The sequence below is a fragment of the Tiliqua scincoides genome, chromosome 7, assembly GCF_035046505.1.
Source record: "Tiliqua scincoides isolate rTilSci1 chromosome 7, rTilSci1.hap2, whole genome shotgun sequence".
In the NCBI taxonomy this organism is placed as follows: Eukaryota; Metazoa; Chordata; class Lepidosauria; order Squamata; family Scincidae; genus Tiliqua; species Tiliqua scincoides.
In genome coordinates, this window is record NC_089827.1 from 47,922,506 (window position 1) to 47,943,088 (window position 20,583).

The 20,583-nt window shown below is 41.3% G+C and overlaps 1 protein-coding gene across 2 annotated transcripts in view; it reads left to right on the forward strand.

Moving 5' to 3' along the window:
• The window catches only part of KDM7A (lysine demethylase 7A), a 79,973-nt gene that overhangs the window by 47,408 nt on the left and 11,982 nt on the right, over nt 1–20,583 (forward strand). For both annotated transcript variants that reach the window (XM_066633933.1, XM_066633934.1), the window contains exons 5-15: nt 1,837–1,978; nt 4,274–4,460; nt 5,438–5,600; nt 7,288–7,375; nt 7,884–7,990; nt 10,262–10,353; nt 11,111–11,200; nt 11,637–11,846; nt 13,570–13,694; nt 15,384–15,541; nt 16,279–16,376. In XM_066633933.1, the coding sequence (XP_066490030.1) occupies nt 1,837–1,978; nt 4,274–4,460; nt 5,438–5,600; nt 7,288–7,375; nt 7,884–7,990; nt 10,262–10,353; nt 11,111–11,200; nt 11,637–11,846; nt 13,570–13,694; nt 15,384–15,541; nt 16,279–16,376 (1,460 nt within the window). The remainder of the gene's footprint in view (nt 1–1,836; nt 1,979–4,273; nt 4,461–5,437; nt 5,601–7,287; nt 7,376–7,883; nt 7,991–10,261; nt 10,354–11,110; nt 11,201–11,636; nt 11,847–13,569; nt 13,695–15,383; nt 15,542–16,278; nt 16,377–20,583) is intronic.

Here is a 20,583-nt window from a genome sequence, read left to right on the forward strand (position 1 = left end):
TTAATACATAACATTTGTTGTCACCCAACAAATCAGTAACCAACAAAAAACCAGTAGCTCTGATATGAAAATGAGAGCTGACTCATACTAGCACAGTATTGGTTCCCTGCTGTGTCATAACACTATCTCATTGGCTCTCAGAACATTCTGTCTCATTGGTCAGTTTTGAGTTAAGTCCACTTTTTGTTACATAAGGGGGTTGTGTTTTCTTTTTCTGGTTAATTGGCCATAAACTTTGCTATAATACAGATAATGCAACACGGTTTTTATTACATTCTGCATTAAATTGTTTCCAGTGATATACAACATGATGGTATTATTCATAAATACATATTTTCCAAAGGTTTTTAACATTTTGGCCATGGGTGCTGTCACCCCCTGAGGGTGTCACCCATTGCAGTCTGCACCCTCCACATCCTCCAGTGACGCCACTGCTCATAGGTCCTAGAGGAACCCTATAGGGGACAATAGTGAGACCACCAACAGAAAATGGACTGCAGAGGAAGCAGATGGAGAGAACGTTAGACTCTACTTCCTGTTAGCATTCTCACTGTCTCATTATCTAGCAGCTACGAGTCCAAGTCACTGGTTCTCAAACATTTTAGCAGTGGGACCCACTTTTTAGAATGACAATCTATTGGTACCCACCAGAAGTAGTTTAATTAACCTGGAAGTGACTTCATGGTTGGAAGTGACACCAAGCAGGAAAATTTTCGGCACCCCTCAGACAAGTAACATTTCCCCAAATATAGGCACATACCATGGTAGCATCAAGTCTAACACATTAAAAATAAAGTACATATTGAAATGAATGGGGACCCACCTGAAATTGGCTTGCGACCCACCAAGTGGGTCCTGACCCACAGTTTGCGGTCAAAGGCTGCAATCCTATATTCACGTTCCTGGGAGTAAATCCCGTTGAACACAATGGGACTTACTTCTGAATAGTCTTGCATAGGATTGTGCCCTAAGTTGTTGAGGAAGGAAGAAAAACCTTCCTTTTGCAAAGCATTTGTCAATGAAAAGAGGTGGGTCATGAGCCCAATCGGGAAGATTTGAGAACTGCAAATATAGGACCCATGGATATGGGTTTTTTAATATACTCTTGAAACATTTTCAATTAATGGTTTCTGTAACTGAAGGTTGTCTGACCTAAGGAGATGCATGCAGTCATTAGCAGTTTAACCTCTAACAGTCAGTTTTGTGACTGTAATGTGTGCTCCTGAAATTACAACTAAGGATTATGGTCTCTATTGGACCCGACTGTTCAACCAGATTAATTAAAACATGAAGTACTAAGTTCAGCAAAAACCAACCAAAATGCAATAGCTGCATTAAAAATATAAACAGCGAGATCAACTTGCATCAAGCTGAAAGTTTGGTTTTTTTAAAAGTGTAGGTGTTAGTTTTTGGAACCTAGAATGAAAGGGCCTGGGCATGCCTCATGAGGTAGGTTGTTCTTCATCCTAGATGTGCCTATAGAGGAAGTTCTGGCCTCCCTTTCCATTAGCCTTATCCCCGTTGGTATAGGTAAAGCCTGTCCAAATTCAGTGAGCAGGCAGATTTATGTACCATATTTGTAGGTATATGAGGAACAAGCTTCAGGTTTATGTGATTACTGTAGATATGTGAGATACATTAATATTCCACAAATCCTATCTTTATTTAATCCTACTACAAAGAAGTAACAAAATACAATACTGCATTGTGTTCTATAATGGTTGTTGCTAATTTTTTTAAAGATAGCTTTTGGTGGTGGTAGCCAAAACCACTAGATACAACTTTCAGTGGTGTCAGTTGACAGTGCAGAGAATTAATAATGCTTTGTTTTTACAGGTGGTGATAAAGTGATAGATGTTATTGATGTGGCAAGACAGGCAGACAGTAAAATGAAACTCCACAATTACATTAAGTATTTCACAAACCCTGACAGACCAAAAGTATTAAATGTGATCAGCCTTGAATTCTCAGACACAAAGTGAGTATACAGTTTTTATACAGTAGTCTAGAAATCCTATAATAAGAAGCCATTTCTTGTTAATCCAAGCTAATGAATGTAGCAATATAATTGTTTGACTACCAAAAGACTTGCAGTAGTTAAGTAAAAATGTTGACCATGGAGGGCAGCATGTGGCAGTTTGGAGATAAATGCAGGTATCATAGTTTGGCTATTATGTTTCTACTGAAAGCTTAGCAGAAACTCTAAAATTCGGTTTGAAAGAGCACATGAGTGCTAGCAACCTCCTGTTGGACTTGGCTATACATAGTTTATATATATGTGTGTGTGTGTGTGTGTGTGTATATATAGAAAGAAATGAAAATGTTAATACTTCTAACAAATTAAAATGACTGCAGTTGTGGTAAGCTTCCCTTTTTAAAATAGCTTGGTTTAAAATGAGATTGATTTGAATGTACACAGATGATTGACATATGTTACATTTACATTCTTTAACCGAATCCGTGATCCATTGTCAAATATTCTGCGTTAAAAATTGGTTTTCAGTTAAAGAACCATAGGAAAAATTGGTGCTCCTTTGTTGTTTTTACTAAATATGTCATGATACAGCATGTATGCATTATGGACTAGATGGTAAATTGACAGATTGGAACAGTGGCTTGGGTACAGGAGGTTTTAACCCTCTGTTCAATGCCATTTTTTCCTACACTCTTCCCCAAATCGGCTATTTCTTTCCAAATTGCCATTTCCTGTCATAGCAACTTTGGGGAAGGGGTTTGGTGGAAAAAAACTATAAGGGGAAAAGATTTAAGCCCTCCTTCCTGTCCCCATGCCACAATCCCAATGTGAATCACATTGCCCCCAAGCTGCTATTTAATAATAATAATAATATAATAATAATAATAAACTTTATTTATATCCCGCCCTTCTCCCTAAAGGGACCCAGGGCGGCTAACATGTAAAAAAACAGATTTTAAAAAACATTAAACACATAGCAGATAAAAACATTCAAAAACACATTACAGAGGCCATAAAAACAGTAGTCAGATAAAAGACAGAATAAAAGAGCAAATCACAGAGGAATCAAGCCTGTAAAACGCTAAAAGATGTATAAAAATGTTAAGAAGGCCAGAAATCAGAAGGCTTGTATAAACAGTGTTTTCAGGCCTCGCCGAAAACTCTCAAGAGAGGGAGCCATTCTCAAATCAAGAGGAAGGGAGTTCCATAATGTTGGTGCCACTACCGAGAAGGCCCTATTTCTTGCAGCCGCCCCACCGGACCTCCTTGGGTGGCGGCACTTGTAAAAAGGCCTTCTCTGATGACCTGAGAGGGCGAGCCGGATTGTACGGGAGTAGGCGGTCTCTAAGATATCCTGGCCCAGAGCAGTATAGGGCTTTAAAGGTCAAAACCAGCACCTTGAATTGGGCCCGGAAACGAATGGGCAGCCAATGTAGCCCCCGGAGAAGCGGACTGACGGAGTCAAACCGCCTGGCTCCGGTGACCACACGGGCCGCTGCATTCTGTACTAATTGTAGTTTCCGAACCGTCTTCAGGGGCAGCCCCACATAGAGCGTGTTACAGTAATCTAACCTCGATGTCACCGTGGCATGGATCACCGTGGCCAGGTCTGCACGATCCAAGTACGGCCGCAGCTGGTGCACCAGCCGAAGCTGAGCGAAGGCCCCCCTAGCCACAGCCGCCACCTGGGAATCCAGGAGCAGCTGCAAGTCCAGGACCCCCAAGCTGCGAACCTGCTCCTTCAGAGGGAGTGCAACCCCATTCAGAGCAAGCCGATAATCCAGCACCTGCATCGAGGATTTCCGATTTAAAGAGGAGAAAGAAAATATGATGTTTATTGGTGTCTTTGGCTTGATCTTTATTTCCATTTCACATTCAAGCAGTGTTCTTCCCAATAAATGTCAGCTCTTGCTTTTGGGAAGACACAAAGATATTCAGGCTTTGAAGTAAGACAGTACATATGTTGTGTATATAACCATTAAAATACATTGCATTCCAACTAAATTTCTCAATTGCATTTGAAAAGTTGATTTAAATCAATTTTGCTATCTTTCTGCTGGTGATTTGAATAATCTACCATAGTAATATAGTGAGTCATGTAAATCCTATGTGTGTACAGTCTGAGAACAGGCTTTGTTTTAATTCATATTATAAACGGAAACTCTTGTTGCTTGTCATGCTATATATCTATTCCACTTTAGCTGGTGATGTAGACCAAAATAATATGTGGAGACTTGTTGTCTTCATTGACACGCAACTGTTGTGTTGCGTTCTCATGATGTATTTTGTGTTTTTAAGGATGTCCGAATTGGTGGAAGTTCCTGAAATTGCCAGAAAACTTTCGTGGGTGGAAAACTACTGGCCAGATGACTCAGTCTTTCCTAAGCCTTTTGTTCAGAAGTACTGCTTAATGGGAGTTCAGGATAGCTACACAGATTTTCATATTGATTTTGGGGGCACCTCTGTCTGGTATCATGTTCTCTGGGTAAGATTGCTGACTTTTCTAAAATACAGAGTACAATATTCTTTCTGTCTCGTGAAATATTTTTTTATGTATGGCTTTGAAACCATTAGTTGAAGCAAAGGGGTAAGAAAGATTGGTCATGCTTTTCAGCATTTTGCTTCCATTGACTTAACAACTTTATAATAGTTTGAACTCTGATGGGCATAGGTTTTGGTGCAACTAATGAACTTGTAAACTTCATGCTATTAAGTATACACCTTTCTTTATGCCCAAACTAGATTACATAAATTACTTCTATGACTGTGCAGTTGAGTGAGATTTGGATCTTCTGGGTTCTTATGGGTAGAAACCCAGAAATTATCCTGTACTAAATCCTACTACTCGACCCTTTGGTACCACTGTCGTTTTTCAACCTCTGGCACTGTGAATGTACAGCATGTAGATATAACCACTGTTATAAAGGACTATATATGGCCACTAGCTTTAGGGATTTGGATCAGAGACTCAAATCTGTGCCCTACTGTTCTAAAATATGCTCTCAACTCTTCTTCTAAGTTCTTCTACATGAGTGGAGTTTGGATGTTTGTGTATGGTTTAGGCTTTGTTAAACTTTAGAGAAACCCCAGTTTAACTAAAATGCATCGAGACAAATGGACCATTTCAGTAGTGCGTAGATAAGATTCACAGCAGGGTTCAAAGATTTGCTCTTGGATATATCTGAGTTTAACTTGCACAGAACAGTTTATTTTAAGAGCATTTGTTCTGCTTATTCATAGGATTGGTTGAGATATAGTGTCAAATCATGGTTTGAGGCTACAGCAGTGTGCCCTGTGCTTGTGTTTCCCTATCCTCTTCCTTCTACCTATGTGTCCTCCTTGAATGGCACCCTTGAATAAGATGATAGTGTTAAAGCAGCAGCAGTCTATTGTATCACAGGATTGTTTGGCAGAAAGGAGTCAAAGATATACCGTACCTCATGAAACTATTTTTGTATATAGGGTGAAAAGATCTTCTACTTGATCAAACCTACTGATGAAAATTTAGCCATCTATGAATCCTGGAGTTCTTCTGTCACCCAGAGTGAGGTGTATTTTGGAGAGAAAGTTGACAAGTGTTACAAATGTGTTGTGAAGCAAGGACATACCTTATTTGTTCCAACAGGTGAAATGCTTTCCCCAGTGATTTTTTGTGTTCCTGCTTAATGATATGCTGAGTGTGTTGGTGACTTAGTGTTCAGAGAATATTGAAAATAAGTAGAAGTTTTTAATTTTTTTAAATGGTGCTAATGCATTTAGCTAGTATAGATCAGCTTAGGAGAAGTGTTTGGGGCTTTAATAAAGATTTCAGGATACAGATAAGAAGCAGAAATTCAAAATGAGAGAAATTTTAATGAATCGATTACCAACTTAATGAATTGATTACCAACCAACCTCCACTGAGATCCGAGAACAGGTCCAACCTATTTATACATGGATTTTTTTATACACAGATTTGACTCAACACTAATGGCCACTGCAAATATGAAGGAATGTGCTGATCCCTGTAGAAGGGGAAAAATGCATCCCTTTAAAATTAGTTTAAAAAACTGAACAGTCCTTTAACAATAGCCTCCTTAATGAGGGGGGGCAGCTGGTGGACAATCCATCAATCCTTCTCTTCCCAGCGGACCCCTCCCTTCCCCCTGAGCACTGAAAGAAAGGTGATCACTTTGCATTGGTGAAGGGAGGGGCTGAGTGAAGCCCCTTTGTAAGCACTGGAGGAGGACTGATTGATGGATTGTCTTCTTAATGACTCTTAGAGTCAGCAAGGCTGTTTTAAATCACCGAAGCAAAGAAACTTTGTTTTTTAAATTGATTTGCTATAGTGGGTTTTTTGCCATCCCCTGTGAATAATGAGGCTCAACCTGTAATTCAGAGTGTGTTAACTTCAGATGTTGTTGGATTGTTCATTTACTCCCATCATGGCAGAATTACTTGCCCTCCAACTGCCTGTTAAGTCATTGCTCTGGACTTCTTCCTTCTAGTGAAGAGGTCTTCTCATGTTCACCTAGAACACAGAGACTGGGTGCTTCTGAATATGGGCAATTCTCCCCTGCCCCATGCACTCTGGAGCTTTTTTAAAGTGTAAGAGTGAACTATGTCTTCAGTTTTTAATGTAAACTACTGTGTGCATTATATGTTGACTTGTTGCCTTGTGTGCACCTCCTGATGATTGCTTCTATGGAGCTGCTTATTCCTGTGTACCATGAAGGGAAGACAAGAGAGGAGAAGCCTAGGCCAAGGAGCTCATGTCTTCAGCTTCATAAGAGAGACCACCAATGGTCCAAGGCTGCTTGGCTTTTTTCCCTTTTGTAAATTCTATTTTTGACTGTCTCCCTCACCCATTATAATAAATTGCCTTGTATGCCTTTACTCGAAGTCCTGTAAATGCAGTAAACAGACATTTTGCAAAATATTAATCTAGCATTGAGTGGGGGCAAACAGCACACAAGTAGGGGAAAGCAGTTTTCAATTGTTCAAACTAAGGTAGTTTCTTATGGGGGGTGTAAAACTCTGTTATAGTATCTGAAAAGCATTAAAAGACTGTTAGGGTTACATTTTAGGATTCTTCATCCTACTGCACGTGTGCGTGCACCACATGCATGTATATGTCATCTTCTGGAGCAGGGATGTCTTTATGCCCCAGTAAGATTACTGTAGCAGTGTGTTCTTTTGCACAGTATGTCAGATTTCCAAATAATTATCCTATCTTATATTTTATTGAAGTGCAAAATACGTGTTTCAATCTCATACAGAACATTTTGTGGTGAAGATATGTGGTTGAGAATCTGCTTACATTCTTGTTTCAGGCTGGATTCATGCTGTGCTCACATCTCAGGACTGTATGGCTTTTGGAGGAAACTTTTTGCACAACCTCAATATTGGCATGCAGCTTAGGTTGGTCTCAGAATTTTCTCCCATCTTATCCCATAAGCTTAAAAAAAATCTCTGCTATTGTTTGTACCATATCTTTAAGGGGGATACAATAAAGGTACGGATCTCTACCTGCCTCTAAAATTTTAACAAGATGACATGGGAGACGACATCAGAAGAAGTGGAAATTTTTGAAGCTCAGTAGTGAAAGAAGTTTAACATTACTGACAATATACTCTGTGTTCTTAACCTACCTTTATAGCAAAATCTGCTTATATAAACCCAACTTTAAATAGATGAAGTATTTGTTTTATAAAGTCCCACTTTATATCTCTTAATTTAACAGTTGAGACTAATAAATTCAGAGCTTAGAAAAGTTATGAAGTTTTGGTTTTCCTATGGTTGAATATAAGTTTTGTTGCATCTTGTTTGTCATAGTCACGTTCATTTTGCTGCACATCATATTGGGTGAGCACAATTAATTAGCCATCAAATATTCACACTAAAAATAATTCTAAATTGTTTTGTTTAGGTGTTATGAAATGGAGAAGAGGCTAAAAACCCCAGATCTTTTCAAATTCCCTTTCTTTGAAGCCATCTGTTGGTTTGTGGCCAAAAACTTACTGGAGACTTTAAAAGGTAACTAATCTCAGATTTAAGAAGAACTTGAGGCTAGGTTTTTCTCCTATCATTTGCATAAGTATCTTACTGTAATATGTATCACAGTCAAAGAAGGAGCAAGTTACAGGCGGCCCAATCCTGAGCTGCCTGCAGTGCCCAGGCTCGGCGGCTCCACAGAGGGCTCCTTTGCTTCCGCGCTACCGCGAGAGGCTCCTCGGGAGAACGTGATGTTCACCCCCATCCCCAGAGTAAGGGAAGCAGTCCTGCAATGGGGCTACTCTCTTTAGCAGTGACCAAAAGGTCGGTGCTAAAGTAAAGGCGTTTGTGTGGGGTGTACAGCCCTGTGCGAGCGCCTCGGATCCTGCCGAGCTCAGCTCTGCGGATCCGCCTTTCTCCCTCCCCGACATGCCTCCCGCCTGCCCCCGGCCATGCCCCCACCTTCCATTCCGCAGCCCAGCTGCGGTCTCCCACCGCGCACTGGAGGGAGAAAAATGTAACTGTGTTGGTCAAATTAAAGACAACAGTGTAAATACAGAACTTAAGACACTTGGCAATTATAGATCAAAAACTAGAAATAAGGATTCTGATTTCTAAAGCATGAAGTTCTAGAATATTCTTCTTGAAGCAGTTGTAGGAAGAAAAACCCATAGTAATGCACAAACAGTCTTCATAAATTTATAAAGACTATTTTTGGCTTTTGTTTTGATTCCTAATTATGACCTGAAGATGAGTGCTTCTGTATTCTCCCTCATATTGCAAGTGGGAGACAGAATGTCTTGCCTAAGGTCACCAAGGAAGTTCACAGAAGAGGTGAAATGTGAACCAGGGACATATCTCTTTACTATTACATTATGCAAACTTTTTGGTTTTTCTGTCTTATTTTCAGAAAGCTGACAAAGAATATTTGGGGATATTTTTCATTGCTATGCTTCTGGGAATCTAAAGGTCTGCTCCAAATATAAACAATGATGGGTGAGCTTGCACCCCAATACCCCTCTGGCTTTATTTCAAGTTCTATCTAACTGATGGATGAGGCTAAAAGTTGCATTTTCCTGTAATGCATAGCTTGCCTTTTTTCTTTCTTTTGTTTTTTTTGACTGAGTCATGTAGAGCTACATTCTTTGAAGCCCCTTGGTACATTTCTCCTTTATAGTTGATTAGCACGCATGTTCTGATTTATTTGAGCTAGGTTTGTGGAGGATCCTGCTTTTGGCATAGGGGTTGGGCTTGATGAGGTTCTAGTTTCCTGATTCCTAGAAGCCTATGAATTCTATATCTTTAGGCTGCAAATTTAATATAAATGTTGTAGGACACTGCTACTGCTGCTGCCATACATATTATATTTCGTAGTAGTATAGGGTATTACCTTGCATCAAGTCCTCGGTTTTTTGGGGAGCTAGATGTGAAAATTCCCCACACTTTATTCCTTTTGCCCCACCTGCATATCTTCCTCCTCTGAACTTTTAAAGCGGCATCATTATTTATTGCAATATTAGCAATTTTGACATTGTTTTCATTAATTGGAATAACAAGGAGACAAACTCCAGTCCACTTCACTTTTGTTTCTCTCTGTGTCTCATGTCACTGCCACTTCTGCTTCTTGTAATGGCCTGCCAGCATTCCCTCCATCAGTAATTAGAGGAGGAGGAGGCAGCAGTGGCAGTGCTGAACATCAAGGGAGAGGTAAGCCCTTCCCATCTTCATCTTATATACCAGAGTGCGCAAAGAGGATGAGCTGCTCTGAACTCCATGGAGGTGGCAGGCCAGAGTTGGTGGCAGATGTTGTGGGGTAACCCTGACAACTTGCTGCTGCCTCCAGTTTGTTTTGTGACACAAAGTTCTCAACATGCAGTGCCCTGCATGGGGGGGGACGGGACACACACTGGTTTATGTTTTCAGAACTCTATACTGGTCTTTAAGATCCCTATGCCTACCTTATTAGGTTGATTTTATGGAATAAAATTATCCTCTTAAGTTCTGTGAAGGGCATGAATGTATGTACAATCTGCATTTACCCATATTTCTATTTTCTTATGGAGGAAAATCATCCTTTAAGTCATTTCTCTGTGTAAGTTCAAGATTTTCTGGACTATAACCACAACTTGTAAAAGGGGAACACCTGTAGTAGTAATTAGAAAAGCTTGCTTATAAAGAGACTCTGTTCATAGAGCCTTTTCTGATGCATAAAATCCACATATTCATGACACTTGATGTCGCATGACTTGATCACATGAGCTGTGATAGGGTTTGTTGATAAATAATGATTCTCTTAATCTGCAATTTTTCTAGAACTGAGAGAAGATGGTTTTCAGCCCAAAACCTTCTTAATACAAGGAGTGAAGGCTTTACTTACTGCTTTAAAATTGTGGATGAAAAAAGATGTAAGTTCAAATGGGTAATTGGAGTTTTTGATGACATTTTTGCTTTTCATAACTTAAAAAAGCCTTTAGTCCAGTATTTCCTAAACGATGGGTCACAAGCTCATGTGCAGTAGGCCCAATGCAATGCTCCTGGTTGTGCTGTAATGCCTTATTGGGAAGCCTGAAGAAGCAACTTCAAACTGGAAATAGTCAAACCATAAATCGTGTCAGGTTGCTTCTGCGGGCCATTCTGAGACCCGCGGAGGCCAATAGAATGGGTTGTGGGCCTGGCACAACCTGAAAGAGGCCTCTGGGGCCTCCCAATAAAGCATTACAGCACTATTAGGAGCATTGTGTTGTGACCCACCATGGAGGACAAGGTGGGTCATGGCACTGAAAAGTCTGGGAACCCCTGCTTTAGTCAATTGTATGCAAACTTACCTGGGAGTATAACCCATTGAACAGAATGGGAGAAAACATGCATAGGATTCTGGTGTTCTAAAAGTAATACCACATGGCACATCTTCCATATATAAATATACTATTTTGATTTCTATTTATTTTGAAACATTTGCCACATCTTCCCTATCCCATTGTGGAAACTCAGTGTAGCTTAAATTGTTTTCAATCAATAATAAACACTAAAGAAATCAAATCTAAAGAATACAAAAAATAAGACAGTGTAACCAAAGTCAGATAAGAATTAGCGACTTTTCAAAGGAATTCCTCTTATTTCCTAGAAGACCTTGCCTGATATATTTTCACATTTTGCTTACAGCTTGTAACAGAACACGCCTTTGAAATTCCAGACAATATTAGGCCTGGACAGCTCATCAAAGAACTATCTAAAGTGATTCGTTCTGTAGAGGTAAGTATAAAATGCTTCTAATAGAAATGGTGAAGCTTTACATCAGATTACCTAAAACTTCTGGATCTATCTTCCTCCACCCTGTTTTTTTTAAATTGACTTGTTACCTCTAAATCTTCATGTTTTGCAATCTGTGTATGAACCTAGGATATTTTAAGTACTGTTTATCATTTTTCCTTCAAAGGGCAATGGAGTGAGGGATTGTTGAAACAAATTGTTAGTTCCTTGTCCTTAACAGAAATACTAAATTTGTCTCAAAGTTTGAGCAATGCACACTGTTGTACTAAGCATGGCACAAGCAGATGATGAAAAAATCCCATTTAAACCTTTAGACTATCTGCATCATTGTGCAGGTACTTAAAAATGAGCCCTGGGTTGTAATTTTGTGCAGTTGTCAAAAAGAGCTACTCTGAATAATTTTCTCTTGTCTTTAAAGGAGGAGAACAGCAGACCAGTTAAAACTCAGGGAATTGTTGGCACGTGCCAAGTTTCACGGTCCTCAAATGAATTGGCCTCCACACATCATTCCAGAAGGAAAGCGAGGAAGCTTCGAGAGCACGCTGTCAAAACACCTTCCAATTTGGACATCCTAGAGCTCCACACAAGGGAGGTCTTGAAAAGATTAGAGATGTCCCATTGGGAAGAGGCAAGTATTGTATGCTTGAGAAGAGTAAGGCACAACCAAAATGCTAAATTCAAGTCAGATTCTACACTAAAAATGGAAAGTTGTGATGTTTTTATATAGGCTGTGATGGAAAGTACTGTAATATGGTGACAGTGGCTGGTTTTCAGCTCATTCATCGCAGTCATATTAGTAAAACTAACTCTAGAATAATAGAAAAAGTAAATTGAATGACATCAAAATTAGAATTTGAGAGTTTAAGGACCAGCCTAGACATTATACTGAATGTGTGTTTAGTTTCTACTTCCAACTCTGCAAGCTTTAGTGTAACCTACTCATGTTCTGATGCTGTGGTGTTCTATGTTTCCCATTAATGCTTCACATTGTTGGTTGCCTCCTGGTACAGGATAGGGAAATGTGGAATGTTGCGGTCTCTCATGGCTAAGCTCTACTAGACATTAGAGGGGGAGAGTCTGGGTAAACATACACTTTTCAGTACAAGTGTTACAAATATACCATATAGCAATTCATGTTATGTGGGAGCTAGGAGCATACCTATTAGGAACATATCTTTCATCTGTTTCATGAAATCACTCTGGATTTCATGACTGTGATCCATAGGTGTTCTGAACATACTTTAATGTCAGCTCTGTTTCGGCAGCTACCCTTACAGAGTCTCCAAACAAGCTCAAGTTGAAAAAGTTTTTGAAAATATTTTTATTTTACTTTATATCCTGCCCTTTAACCCAAAATTTGAATAGTCAAGGCAACTGACAAAATAAAGATATCCTAAGCAATATTAAAAACCTATCCCCATGTTATGTTGCACATTCTCCATTCATAGAACAAGTCTCTCTGCTATGCTATTTGGAAGAACACACCCTTTGCTTCCATCAACTGGGTAAAGACAAAATAGTATGGAGAACATAAGGTTCCAAAGGTAAAAATGGTGAGGTAATTTGGGAATTTGGATGATAACTTTGTAAAGGAAAATTGATGCCAACAATAACATACATGTTATTCTTCCCCCCTCCCCAGTTTTCATTTCACCATAGGGAAAGGCATTATATTTATCCCACAACCTATGATCCTCCCTACCTCACAATATTTTTAGCTCATCTCTTTTGCATATCCAGTAGTATCTAATTAAGATATCATTTAGCAGCATGATTATTTTTACTCTCCCAGGTACTATTATTATTTGCTATTTTGTTTCTACTTTTAGAAACCAGAAGTTTCAGCATGTCCTAACAAATATAGATGCTAACTTTTATTAGCCACTTCCAGGGACTATAAACCCAAGAGTGTTTGTGCAGATACATTGTAAACATTGAGATGCAAAAGTTGTTGTGGCAGTCTCATGACTTACAGTAATGCTCAGAGGCAATAACTGTCAACCATATTTGTCAAGGATAGTTCAGATGTGTTGATAGTGAATATGACTCTAAGCCCCAACATCCTGAGAGTGGGACTGGAATCCAATGCTGTTGGGGAGGAAATAGTTGTAGCATCTTGGAAGAAGTGTGTGTGTGTGTGTGAGAGAGGTGTGTATAAGTTCATTGTATACATGAAGCTGATCTTAATGTACTTTAATAGCTATTAGTGGTACAGTATTCTTTTCTTTCCACACTATCAGAGTGTTCAGTGTGCCTTGACAGCACAGCCATGCTGATGCATTGCATCAAGAATTAGCTTGTTAAGGTTCCAGTAACTGAAAATGAAATCTTGCTTCTGTCTCTTCCATTAGGACACCACAAATTATAAATTGAACGGACGGTTTAACAAGCCTCTTCAGCCATCTTCAACTGTTCCTGAATGGCGACCAAAGGACAATGATTTACGGCTTCTGCTGTCAAATGGAAGAATAATTAGGTATAGAACACAGACTGTGTTTTGCTACTTTGCTTACGGTAGTTCTGTAGATCTTGTCTACTCCCTATTTAATTGACAGAAGTGGGCTAAAAAGGGATACATAGAGATATATCTCTAAGTGAAGTCAGGAAGATAAACAGTTTGGGGAGCAAAGAGAGACTGTGGCTGCAATCCTGACCAACTTTCCAGCACTGACATCAGGGCAAGGCAACTCCAAGGTAAGGGAACAAACATTGCCTTACCTTGTGGAGGCCTCCTTGACTGTCTCCCAACTGCAGGATGCAGCACATGCCCCACTGGCACAGCTATGCCAGTGCTGGAAAGTCGGTTAGGATTGTACCCTGTATACTGTTAGCTGGGCTTTTAAAAAGTGACTTGGAAATAGTTTAAGCCAGGGGTGCTCACACTTCTTTGGCTCGAGAGCTACTTTGAAACCCAGCAAGGCCCAGAGATCTACCAGAGTTTTTTTACAATGTTCGCGCCATCATAACACATAACATTTATGTGTACAATGTATGTTGGTGTACCTTGCTTAACTGCATGAGCCAATATTGCACAACACAATTATTGTTACATTTTTTGTAATTACTTGAGTTTACTTTGATGACTTGCTCTGAAGTGAATCAGCCAAGGATGCATAGTCCGGACAGTAGCTGCTGACAGCCAGCCTCAAGCACACTTCCAAATGTTCATCAGTCATGGTGGAATGGTACTTGGACTTAATGATCTTCATGTAGGAAAAGGCTGACTCACATAAATAAGTGGAGCCCTTCCTGCCTCAGGTGCTCTTATATCCCTGAGGGCCCTATTGCCTTCAAGTGGCTGCAGCTGTGCAGCACACTCTGCTGGATGCCCAGGCCTTACCCTTAAAGGGGCCACTGCTGACACCACATCTACCTCCTCACCAGATCTTCCTCAATTCCAATACAAGTGGGGGGGGGGGGGCAGATCTCTATACAGACCAGTGCAAAAACAGGGGAAAGGTGTGGGGAAGATCTCTATATAGACATCACAGCAAGACCAGTGCAAAACCCCTTGCACACAGAACCAACAGATGGAAGTTGGGGGGGGCAGCTCTCCATACATACCAGTGCAAAAACAGGGGAAAGGTAAGTCAGCCCCAGAAGAGTCAACGGGGCTCACTCCCAGGGATGCGTGGACAGGAGAGAAGCCTGCCAGCGGCTCCTCTCCAGGTCTACTCACGAGTCAGCCCTAGTAGAGTCAATGGGGCTCACTCCCAGGGATGCGTGGACAGGAGCTCACTCCCAGGGATGCGTGGACAGGAGCTCACTCCCAGGACGGGAGGGAAGCCTGCAATCGACTCATTTTGCCTCATGATCGACCAGTGGATCGCGATCGACGTACTAAGCACCCCTGGTTTAAGCTATATTAAGGAGAAAACAATTTTCAGAAATGTTGTAGAATTGTTTTTTCAGCAGCAATGTATTATGACCAAATTCAGGAGGATTGTGGATGAATTAAATGATTTTATTGATACAGTCTACAACACAAGCTGTCTGTAACTGTCTGTAACAAGCTGTCTGTACAACTCATTCTGTGTTGTACAGAATGAGAATTGGAATTACAGCTATTTTTAAGAGGGATTTGCAAGCTGCAAAAATCAGTTGCAGTTCTAAGAAAGGAAAAAAGTTAGGAAAATGGATGTCCTCTTACAATGTTTTATGACAGAGATGAGAGGCAACCCTTCAGAGATCCAAGCCTTTATAGTGCAGACAGTGAAGATGAGGATGACAGGACAAGATCAAAGAAGGAAACAACTGTCAAGATAGAAGAGCAGAACCCCCAGGAAGCAGATGGTAATGCTGATGCCCAGAAACCACTGAACAGTAAGTGTGTTGTTTTACCTTGAACCAGAAATTTGAATCTATTCTACTTAAATTTTTTAGATGAAGTTGCTTTGGTACAATGGCATTCACCAGGGCAGTCCTCATTAGGGTAATTTATCTCATGTGACAACATAAAAAATCAGAGCATGGCTTTTCAGCATTCTTCAACAAGTGTGATACATTTGGAAGAATAACACATCTGTTGTGTAAGTCCAATGCAGACACTAATTTTTGTACACAGTGACCATTGGATATACCAGCTGTTGCTGGCCGAAGTATCATTAAGCGATGCTTGTCTATATTTGTTCAGTGCATACTACTAGAAGTGCATAGATGGGCCCAAAATAGTCTTCATTCACACAGTGAGGTTAGAAAATATGAGAGCACATGTACTATGAGTATGCAACAGTTCTATCTCATAACTGAAATTTGGTTTTTTACCACTTTGACCTATTTCCAGACAGCAGTACCTTTCCTTAAAAATAGTCCCCTTTGATTTATTTTATGAAAACCAAGTATAACCTAGAAATGAATCATTACCACATATTTACATTGATTTGAGAGTAAGTTGAATATTGAAGCATGGATTTTGAACTGTTAGTATTTTTAAAAAATTTACTGTTGGGTTAGATTGCTTTTGAATTGAATTATAAGAGAAGTTGGAAGTCATATTAAACTATTTTTTTTGCCCTTGCTAATACTGTCTCCTTCCTCCTTTCCCTTCTTTTCATTCCCAGTGTTTTTTGAAAGTGTAAAATCAGAACTCAGGAATGGAACCTCAGAGTACTCTGATATTTCTGATTCAGAAGAATCTGAGCCTGATTGCACTAACCAGGTAAGTGTTAGAGCAGCCATTTTCAACCACTGTGCTGTGGCACACTGGTGTACTGCAAATGGTCTGCAGGTGTGCCACAGGAGTTTGGGGAGGGTCATTTATTAGTTTGGCCATTGGGGGGTATGAGCTTCTCACCAACAGCATAGTGTGCCTTTTCAATTGTCATAAAACTGATGGTGTGTCTTGACAATTTTAGTACCTTGCCAGGGTGCCATGAGACAAAAAGGTTGAAAATCACTGTGCTAGAATATCAAAGGTACTGTATTGTAAGGAAAGCTGGGGTCCGAATAAAATTAGTGCCTAGAGATTAGCAACTATTCTTTTCTGTATCTTACTTACTACTTTTAATAAGTTAAATATATGGTGAAAACCACAGCTTTCACTGCTATCAAACAAGGCTGGAAAGCCCAGACAGAAAGAGGTTGCCTTGTGGAGGCCTCCCTCTCAGACTCACAAAGGGCCCCCAAAACTGTGGCTTCCCTTAAAAGCAAATACCGTATTTTTCGCTCCATAAGACGCACCTGACCATAAGACGCACCTAGTTTTTAGAGGAGGAAAACAGGAAAAAAAATATTCTGAACCAAATAGTGTAATATATTAAACTATAACAGAATAACATTTAAACCATGTAGTTCAATTAATGCTGTTGTATAAATCTATGGTAAGGCCACACCTGGAGTATTGTGTCTAGTTCTGGGCGCCGCATCTCAAAAAAGACATAGTGGAAATGGAAAAGGTGCAAAAGAGAGCGACTAAGATGATTACGGGGCTGGGGCACCTTCCTTATGAGGAAAGGCTACAGCGTTTGGGCCTCTTCAGCCTAGAAAAGAGACGCCTGAGGGGGAACATGATTGAGACATACAAAATTATGCAGGGGATGGACAGAGTGGATAGGGAGATGCTCTTTACACTCTCACATAATACCAGAACCAGGGGACATCCACTAAAATTGAGTGTTGGGCGGGTTAGGACAGACAAAAGAAAATATTTCTTTACTCAGCGTGTGGTTGGTCTGTGGAACTCCTTGCCACAGGATGTGGTGATGGCGTCTGGCCTAGATGCCTTTAAAAGGGGATTGGACAAGTTTCTGGAGGAAAAATCCGTTATGGGGTACAAGTCATGATGTGTATGCGCAACCTCCTGATTTTAGAAATGGGTTATGTCAGAATGCCAGATGCAAGGGAGGGCACCAGGATGAGGTCTCTTGTTATCTGGTGTGCTCCCTGGGGCATTTGGTGGGCCGCTGTGAGATACAGGAAGCTGGACTAGATGGGCCTATGGCCTGATCCAGTGGGGCTGTTCTTATGTAAAGTGAACAGCAGTCAACAGTGGCATTAAGAACCATTATCACTGTCATTAACAAATGGAGAGACTTAAAGGTTTGAGTATTCTAGTTTTCTGGAAACCCCAAGAACTCATCATCGCTAGAGTCAGAATTTATGAAGCTCACAAAAGCAGGTGCACACAAATAGGGGATCACATTATCTTTCTGCTACAATGATGTTCTGCCAAATTCCAATCCACTGGGCCTCGTGCCCGCTTAAGGCTGATCAGTCCCCCTTGTGCAACTCACCAGTGCAGCAAGCAAAAGTGAGTCCAGTTCTAGTCCACAGATGCCAAGTAAATCAGTCCCATCAATTAAAGTTGCCAAATCAGAGTCCAGAGCCAATAAGCCAAATTACAGTCCAAGGTCAGGTTCCAGGTAGGTTAGTCAAATCCGTCAGGGTATCCAAGTCCAGTCACAATCCACAGTCAGATTCCAAATTCAATAAACCCAGTCAGTCTCCTCTCCTACCTCCAACCTGCACTCCTTCAAAACCCACAAACCCTTTCTGCCTCAGGTACTCCTTATATCCCTGAGGGCCCTATTGCCTTCCAGTGGCTGCAGCTGTGCAGCACACTCTGCTGGATGTCCAGGCCTTACCCTTAAAGGGGCCACTGCTGACACCACATCTACCTCCTCGCCAGTTCTTCCGTGATTCCAATACAAATGAACAAGTGGAAAGTCCAACCACAACTTGAATTCTCAAGACACAACAAACCTCTGGATTTATGGTGATTTACCTGGGGCTTGTGCAATAAGCAAACACTGGCATTCTGACCAAGGAGACAGTTTTTTCTTTGTGATGGGGGGGGGCTTACATTCAGATGCTGGATGAGGTGAGTGAAAGCGCCCCTCCCCTGCTGTGTGAGTGTGTGTGTGTGGGGGGGGCAGAGCATCTGTGTGTGTAAGAGAAGGGGGCAGCTTGTGTGTGTGAGGGGGGAGAGAGGCTGTGTTGCTCCAGGCTTTGGGGGGGGGAGAGAGAGAGAGGCTGTGATGCTCCAGGTTTGGGGGGAGAGAGGATGTGATGCTCCAGGCTTGGGGGGGGAGAGAGAGGCTTTCCTGGGAGTAAGCCCCCCTGACTCTAATGGGACTTACTTCAGAGTAGGCATGCACAGGATTGGGCAGCGAGACTGCCACCCCACCCATGCTTTCCTGGGAGTGAGCCCCAGTGGCTCTGAGACTTACTTCTAAGTAGACACACGGGCTTGGGCTCCCTCCAGCCAGCTCAGCCTCTGCAGGAGCCCCCCAGCCAGCTCAGCCTCTGACTGCCCAGGGAAGCCGAGCAGAGCGAGCGGGCAGGGGGCGGGGCCAGGGCCGGGGCGGAGTTTTTTGTTTTGTTTTGCAGTATTCGCTCCATAAGACGCACACACTTCCCCCCCACTTTTTGGGGCGGAAAAAGTGCGTCTTATGGAGCGAAAAATACAGTACCAATGGCACGTGATGGTCTCAGACCATCACTTCCTGCTGGTTAAACAGAGCTGGACCATGAAAACAGTCATTTTATTAAAAGACTGAGGAATCAAAACAATGGATGGAAAAAGGCCAGGGATAAGAACAGAACATAAGAACAGCCCCACTGGATCAGGCCATAGGCCCATCTAGTCCAGCTTCCTGTATCTCACAGCGGCCCACCAAATGCCCCAGGGAGCACACCAGATAACAAGAGACCTCATGCTGGTGCCCTCCCCTGCATCTGGCATTCTGACATAACCCATTTCTAAAATCAGGAGGTTGCGTATACACATCATGGCTTGTACCCCATAATGGATTTTTCCTCCAGAAACTTGTCCAATCCCCTTTTAAAGGCGTCTAGGCTAGACGCCAGCACCACATCCTGTGGCAAGGAGTTCCACAGACCGACCACACGCTGAGTAAAGTAAACAAGGTGCTGCTGGTGGATGAAAACAAGGTGCTGCTGATCACTTGGTAAGAGAAGAAAAGGGCAAAGAAGTCTTATAGTCTCATGTGATGGGGTTAGAAACTTTGGGGTTTTTCACATGTACCATCACAGGTAGTGTTAAACAAAAATGTTTAGTATTCAAAGTGCATCTTGCTTTGATGCAGTGAGTGGAAGAACTGTCACTAACTTTAGAGTTGGTGTTAAAAATTAGATGAAAAGTTTGCTAGTCTAGGTGGAAACTGTCTTGGCCTTTCTACAATCTATTTAACACATTTTGGATGTGTTCATGAAAACACGAAGCATACTGTTTTGCTGCCTAAGATCAGACTTCTAAGTGGTGGTCCCACCTCAGAACATGGTATTTACTCCAGAAATACATACTGGTGCCATTAGACCACTTTCAGTAGCGTCATTGGGCTTGAAGAACTTGCTTGCACAGGACCTTGCTTATGCACCTAGTTCTTCGTGTCACTGCACAAATAGAAAAGAGGATTTTTTTAAATTCAAGGATGATTTCTTGCATTTCTGTTTGTGCAGTCATTTTATGTATAGTGTGGCATGACACTTCTTATATCAGCACCACACCTTTCTGTATGTGGACTGTGCCCAGGGCAGTCCAAGGTGATCAACTGCTCTGTCCATGGTAGCACATACACACCAGCTTCATCCATATTCATAGTCGGGATTCTTGGTGTGTTCATCATGAGGTTAGGTGGGTTATTGTTGAGCTATGCTAAGGTGAACCATGGGACTTGCCCTTAGATAAATGAATATACCCAACACCTGACAAATTTGCAGAATGTTCGATGCTGTTTCTTCTGCCACCTGTTGACTTCTGTTTTCTCTGCACTGTATCCTTTTCCTGTTCCTGCATGATTTCTGACCATGATATGGTGGTGACTTGCAAATGTGACTGTCATAATTTCAAATCAAATATAAAAGCTCCCCTATTTACAAATATGTTGGGTTCCAGGGATCTGTTC